General features: G+C 33.2%; 1 protein-coding gene across 1 annotated transcript; it reads right to left on the bottom strand.

The window, feature by feature from the left end:
• On the bottom strand, positions 1 to 4,535 carry LOC114745680 (cinnamoyl-CoA reductase 1-like). Its single transcript, XM_028933845.1, has 6 exons — positions 4,364 to 4,535; positions 4,091 to 4,260; positions 2,774 to 2,965; positions 2,297 to 2,459; positions 1,556 to 1,742; positions 1 to 177 (listed from the first exon to the last, which is right to left on the bottom strand). The coding sequence occupies exons 1-6, from the start codon at positions 4,488 to 4,490 to the stop codon at positions 33 to 35; spliced, it is 984 nt and encodes a 327-aa protein (XP_028789678.1). The 5' UTR covers positions 4,491 to 4,535; the 3' UTR covers positions 1 to 32.
• Positions 4,536 to 7,819: the final 3,284 nt, after the last annotated feature.

Here is a 7,819-nt window from a genome sequence, read left to right as displayed (position 1 = left end):
ATGATTATTAATATCTAAAGGAGATTTCACGATTAAAAGTTGAGAAACTTCTTCTCTTTCAAGCTTTCCACTATCTCTCTAAGAGATATGTCTAATGGAATAAACTCAATTCCCAAGGTTTTAGTCTTTTCTTGAGAAACTTGATACTTGGGCATCAATGGCTCATCCATGACAAACCTACAAGTTCATTGAGCAGCAAAGAAAATAAATTAGCAAAAATCAGGAAAAAACCTTGAATCAAAATATATAATTTGGGTATAAAGAAGTGCATGTAGAAGCCATTTTGGTCTCATAAAAAATGACTGAATGATTACAATCACAAGCCAATCTCATCAATCCTGAGGAACAGATGTCCATTATCAGCAAATTTAAATATATTGTCTCTCATTCATCCTCTAATGCCAACCCCACCTAGGAGATAAGGCTGTTGCTTCTACTGCTGCTACTCTGTGCGCGCGCGCGCGTGTGTGTTTTTTTTTTTAAAATAATTTTTGTCAAAATGTGTCTATGTGCATGCGCGCGGGTGGGTGGGGAGTAAAACTTGCAGATTCTCCTCTAGTCCAAGGAGAAGGGCATGGTCAGCACACGAGATGCAGTACATATCTGTGAAGCAAAAACTAGATTTTACAATATCAAGTTTTTCAGGTCCCTCCTCATCAACGGAAGAAGGAAAAAATGGAAGCTGACACAAAACCATTTTTTGATCCAAGTCACCACTTACTGTCAATTGTGTTCAGAAGCCTTTCATCTGTATTCTTGCCGATCCTACTCAGATGTCTTCCAGAACTTGGCAGGAGAATTTTTATCTTTGCTACATGGTATTGTCATTATCATCTCTTCTTAGGCTCTTTTGCAAATCTATTTGTACTTTATCTTACTGTAATTTGTAAAACTTTCGTTTTCTTAATATCATTTTGTCTTACCCCCCAAAAAAAGAAAGCTAAAGGAAAGAAATCAACAAAGTACTAATTGAAGGCAATGAGTACAAGTATTAACACCAGTGTTGTGACTTGGTGGATATTCTATCACATGCTAAATGCATAATGATATATACATGAACAAACAAAGAGTGGGCTTAATTTTTGATGCATCTAAAGACGTCAATACGAAAGAAAATTCCAGGTTGTTTGTGAAGAAACTCAGAGATTAATTCCCTCACTCTCTCTTCTGTCTGTCATCATCATCATCATTTGTTATTGTTGTTGTTATTACTACTTCTTTCTTTCCTCTAGGGTGCGAATTGTCCCACCCCTTGTAAATATGTATCACTTCCGTTCAGAGTTGAATAAAGAAAATCTCAGCATTAATCTTTAGATTTAGCTTAGTCATTACAAATATCAAAACGACCTGGTGCCAAGGTGTTCATCTCTTAAAGCCAATTGCTTGGAGCAATGGGCATTATCCCTTCAGGCAGAAGGAAAAAAAAACATTTTATGCATATTGCTGTAGCAGGCAGCAATTCATAAGTAGTCTCATATAATCATATAATTGAGATGACAAGATGTGAAGTCAAAAGTTATATTGGCTTATGGAATTATGGAAACAGATAACTTACTTTTCTGGAAGTGGTAATGTTGGGTACAATTCGTGTGAAATCTTTACAATCTCTGAGAAGTGTGCCACAGTCTCAACCAAACAATATCTTCCACTAGCTGAAGGAATCTCAAATGCTAGAATATGAGCACTTGCAACGTCTCTCACGTTGACCCATCCTACAGTTAAATTCGGAGATGTTTGTGCACCTGCACCAAAAAAGCAACACAGTAATGTTTGTGTAGGAACCAAATCAAGAGGATATTCAAAAGGGATCCCAGTCAACCAGGAGTTGCTGAAACAATAATAAATTAAATCAATATTCAATCGGATAATCAGATTTATTAATGAAGAAATTTATTGACAATATGACATTAAATATTAAAGCAAGAAAATAATGCTTAGGTTAGACTATGGCTTGTTTTTTCATGACTTCCATCTGCTAAGCAGAAAATGGGAATTCAAGTAGTCTTCTTGACATTTTGTTTCTAGAATGAAATTTTTCGAATAGTATTAGCTTATATTTCTTCTTTATTTTGTTGGAGCATACAAGTGGGTTGGCTGATCCCGAAACTGCAAAACCTTCATGCAGTTATTGCACACAAAGGGAGAGAACAATTATTGCAAGTCAACAGCAACAGTTAGACCCAAATTTTCCTTTCAACTATCAAAAGCGAGACAAAAAATTTCATTTGAACATATGCTGACAAATTCCATACCAGGACTTCCATACAGTATGAACCTTGTGCGCACAAAAAATTACCAGTTAATAGCTTTAAAACTGTAGCAGAAGAGTCGTTAAGTGATGGTTGCAAAAGTGATCCCAGTACGTATGCTGGGTGGATAACAACCATGTCAATGTTGTTTTCTTTTACGAATTTCCAGGCAGCATCTTCAGCTAATGTCTTGGAAAGCGCATACCAGAGCTGAAATAGCAAAAGGAAATTGTCCAGGGCATACAAGATTAAGACTATGGTGTTTTTTCATTTAAATATTTTTATCATATAAAACTATTGAAGCAGTTTTGACAAGCTTAAGGTGAAATCTCTGCATTGCTGCAATAAAATGATTTGACTTCTGTCATAAATGCAATAACGTGTAGCCTTTATGCAGAATGGAGTTCTATGGAAACATTGGAAACTTGAAATCCCAGCTCATCAGCATTCGTTACAATCAGATAAGCCATGATTATTAATGAAAACCTTTGTTTCAGGGATGGTCTAAGAAACATGGCACATACCTTAATCTCCCTGCAAAATTCTGGCTTTGAAAACCATGTCTCATCAACTACGACTTCAGGAGTTCTAGGTTGTCCATTACATAACACTGCAGCCATGGAAGATGTTAAAACAACTCGTTTCAGAGATGGCAATTTTGCACATGATTTAAGAAGATTAAGAGTTCCCTTGACGGCTGGGTCAATAAGTTCAGTCTGCAATAAGGAGAGCAACAGTTAGGGACTAGGAAATAAGACAGCTGTTTCGTATGAAGACAAAATGGAAACTTAAATCGTTGACAAACTTGTGATTTATTTAAACTCATGGAAAGCCTTCATATTCAAAGCAAACTCAAATCAAACTTAGTCATGGTTCTCTATTTACGTTGTTATTTTGCTAATCTCCCAAATTTGCCTGGTTGTAAATTGGAAACAATAAATTGCAAGACTAAGTCTAACTTTATAAGAGTATGATCGGTCCCTCAACAAATACTTCCAGATCAGACCACCTTCGGCTATATAAATAACAGATTTACACATAAAGATGAAACTTTAAGCTAAAATACATTACTTCAGATGCAACACACTACACCGTTACAAAGAACATTACACAAAACCCACTCTGATACAGATACAAATGACGCTGTAAAGGAAGGAAAATTATTACACTTTCAGATTCAAGCACAAAGGATGACAAAGAGCAAAGATACAAACCGCACATAATGAAACTATATATAATCTCAACAGAACAGAAACTCTTGAGCATAGAACATAACAGGTTTGCCAATAATTCAAGAGGAATGGTTCTCCCCACTCCAATCCCCATGCCCGACTTAAAGTTCTTCTCCCCCCTTTCACCCCCTCGAACTCCTCTCTTTATACACCCACTCCCAACTTTCTGACTGCTCCCCTTACCTTTTTCGTCATGACTGCCTATCTCTACTCCCCTAATTTTCTGTCTCATCTGGTTCTTACTCCTTGTATTTTCTTCTAGACCAGCAGTTCCTCCTTTTCGGCCTTTTTGCCATTCGTATGTCTCCTTCTGTGAGCTTTGGCGGCAATAGGTGATGGGGTCTTATCAGAGTATCAAGCGAACTAATATGATTTCATCAAACAGGTAATGCAATATGCTTAGGGACAGGGCAAACAAAGGTCCAACCCAATACGTCTCTCACCATTCTCTTTGACCCTCTAAGCTACACAAAGATGAAAACATTGTTGAAAACATTGGTCAAACAGATTTAAAAAAACATTGCTCAAACAGATTAAAGCGCTTAATAAGAGTGCTTTTCTGCAGGTCAACCACAGTCAACTATCTATCAATTTTAGAATGATATGAACCTGTGGGTCTTTAACATCAGTACGGCAGGGAGAGGCAGTGTGAAAGACACCCTCACATCCCTCAACAGCGGGGTCAAAGGAACCTTCTTCCAAGAGATCTGCTTTAAACAGGTGCAATCTCTCCTTGGCTCCATCAAGATTGAGCAGATGATCTACCTTCTTGGAGTCATCTGCAGCGAGTTAGAGAACACCACAAATTGATTACTAACCAAACTGAATCACAATTCTGATCAAAGCATGGATATAAATGAAAGCATACGAAGGAGCACTAACTAGGGTCGCGAACAGTGGCCTTGACAGTGTAACCACGAAGAAGAAGAAGCTTGACGAGCCATGAAGCAATGTAACCAGAAGAACCAGTGACGCACACGACCTTTCCGTTTCCGGCGTTGCTGCTCATTCTCTTTCTTTCTTCTTCAATTTCATCCCTTTCACTGCTTCGTCTTTGCTCTGTACCAGATCGTTTGAGTCTTTTAGATTCTTCGAGTGATTATTGGCTCCACTGTCCGTCATTAGGCGCTTGCTTGCAGCTACATTCATCTTTATTTTAATGTTTCGAGCAAGCGATCGACGTTTGAATCCGCAATAAATTATCATTTTCCTGGCGAACGAAGACTTTCTAAGGTCTTGATAACATACAAACATATATATATATATGCGCGCGCGCGCGCGCGCGCGCATATATTTAAACCAAGATTCTCTTTCTTTTTGTCGGTTTCGGCGAGTAACAAATTACGTACTACCTCCTGTGTTAATTATAAAACCCAGTCTACTAATCTGAAGAGATTAAGAAATTTAGTTAAGTTAGTTATTTGTAATAAATAAGTTATATTTTTCTTAAAATATTCTTACTAGTCAAGTTTGTTATCTATAACTACTATTATTAGAAGGATTATCATGAAAAAAAGTAGATAAATATAAGAGACAAAGTAGATTGAGGTTTTATATTTAAGACTAAAATAAAAATCAAATAAAGTCTTATAATAAGGAGCAAAGCTAGTATGATTTATCTTTGATGCGAACTGAACTTTATGGTCTCAGATCAACCGCAGGCTGGATTATGCCATCTCCCATCGTACCTGCCTACGTGTACTTTATTTTTGTAAAATTACCAAATTGAAAATTAGCAAATGTTCAATTTGGTAATTTTTTTCTCTTAATTAAATTTTTAATTTTGTTCTATTAACAGTGTTAAGCTCTGCATAAACATTAAAAATACTAATAGAACAAAGTTACAAAAGCGAACATGACTAAAAAATAAAATTAAATAATTTAATTAAGAGAAAAAAACATATAGGTATCAAATTAAAAAATGAGAGAAAGTATAAGACATCCACAGTCCAATATGATTTTTTTCTTAAAAAAATAATTAAATTAATTATTTATAATAAATTAATGTTGTTTTCTCTAAAATAAAATATTTTTATTAATCATTTGTATTACTATGAAAATCTTTTAACATCTATAATTATTTTAAAATAAATAAATAAAATATAAAAAATAACATAGATTAAAATTAAATTAAAATTTCAACTAACTAATCACAAACTAATTACTCATATGATCTTAAATATAAGATCTATTTTATAGTGTAATTTATATTATAAAATGAGTTTTATATTTAAAACCGAAAGAAATACAACGAGAGACGAGGTGAGATTGCTTAGAACAAATATGCCCACTTTTTTTTTTTTTGGCGGGGACAGAAACCAAATATGCTTCTTCTTGTCTTCTTTTTTTTTTTTTTTTTGTGTTTTTGGACTGAGACCAAATGTGCCCATTCGAAGTCAAAAATAGGTTCACACACGCACAACGCCAACGTTTCCATCTTTTTTGTCATCTTAACTTTTTTGAAAATTTTGATGCATCTTAATCCTTCTTCTAGGATACAAAGAACTGCAAATTAAAAGGAGGATTAAAATTGATTTAAGTCAATAAAAATGTAAAATAAATAAAATTTATTTCTTAAGAAAAACAGCTTTAATTGTTGCTGTAAAACTAACCAATAATTAGAGGGAAAAAAATAATATTAAAAATTTCAACTTTTTTTGATGAACTAGAAATCTAAGAAGATTAAGAAATTGGTTAAAATTCATCTAAATCAATAAATATGTAAAAAAAACAAAACTTATTTTCTAAAAATAACATTAATTAATGCAGGGAGAATAAACAGTAATTAATGAGAAAAAAAAATGATACTCCCTCCGATCTTAAGTGTAAGACCCATTACAAAATAAGTGTTATATTTAGGACTGAAGGAGTAGTTAAAATCTCAAATAGATATTGATATTCTTTATAAATAAAAACATGCCATTCCTAAAAAAAAATCACTTTTTTATGTAGAAGCGAATGAAGTTCAACTAGATGGAAAATGCCTTGGATTACAATTGCATTTCTCTACTTATTGTCCATTTGAAATAGCTTATAAACAGTTTTTTTAATTGTGATTTAGGGATATGAGGTAAGTACATGAGAAAAATTTTGTTTCAACTTATGTTAAATGTGCTTATAAGTGCTACCAAATAAGCATTTATTGTTCTCAAATACATTATAAAATAGGTTTTATATTTAGAATTAGAGGGGTACTAAAATTTTCAGATGCATATTGATATTCTTTATAAATAAAACATGTCATTCCTTAAAAAAAAAATCACTTTTTTATGTAGAAGTGATTGAAGTTCAACCAAACTGAAAATGCCTTGGATTACAATAACCTTCACCTTTTTATGTTCATTTGGAATGACTTACAAAAGAAACTTTAATTATAATTTACGGAATACGAGATAAGTACATAAGAGGAGATTTGTCTCAATTTATGTGAAATATGTTTATAAATGCTCCAAACAACCACTTGTTGTTCTCAAGTTTCCTCACTTTTTCCTTTGAAGAGGGATCTTTGTTAGTATTTATCTTATGCACTTAAATCTATAATACACTCTTTGCTTCGAGATTTTTTAGGCATTCTATATTTTTGCAGGGAAGCTTTACTTAATTTTGCTACTATCTATATGTTTCCTAAATTTCTGATGAAACTTAAGGAAGCCCTGAGTATGCAACATTCTAATTTTCATTTTTTTTTAAGACTTAGGGAACTAATTCTATCAATATTAAGGATGACTTAGCTCTAGGATTAAGTTATGTTTTGGGTAGACTTTTTTTTTAAGGCACAAGTATCCTCCTATTGGAAGTAATCTTGTTTAAGACACTGTCAGTTGCTACATATAGGCATCTCTTCTAGCGGAGATTTAAATATTGGTTCACCATATTGTAAAGTAGACTTTTCTATATGCTCAAATGACATTTCCTTCCTTACTTTCTTCATTTTTTTCTATTTTATAAGTATAATAAGAGCGAGATGCACTAGTCTCCTCAATTATCATTTGAGATCAACTGTCAAAAGCTCCGGAAGAAAGGTTCCAAGACGGCATGAAGACTTAAACCTAAGATCTAACATTCTAATTTCTACTGAAATTTGATTTTAAATATAAGATCTGTCTCTTATATTTATTATTTTTTTCTAAATTAATTTACCCAACTTAAAATTAATGTATAATCTAATGTCACAGGGGACTATTTTAGAAGAGATCATATCAAATTTGTTATGATTAACGAATTTATTTAATATTTTTAATTCCCTAAATTAGTTAAGTAACTAATAATAGCAACGTTTATCCGTCAAATATAGTAAAAAAAATTGATCCATTCAATGTCACGTGCAAAACACAAGGA

Source organism: Neltuma alba, unplaced genomic scaffold (genome assembly GCF_004799145.2).
Source record: "Neltuma alba isolate B1F8T4 unplaced genomic scaffold, ASM479914v2 tig00004750_pilon, whole genome shotgun sequence".
NCBI lineage: Eukaryota > Viridiplantae > Streptophyta > Magnoliopsida > Fabales > Fabaceae > Neltuma > Neltuma alba.
The sequence above is the reverse complement of the archived record's forward strand: the minus strand, read 5'-3'. Positions and strand labels throughout refer to the sequence as shown.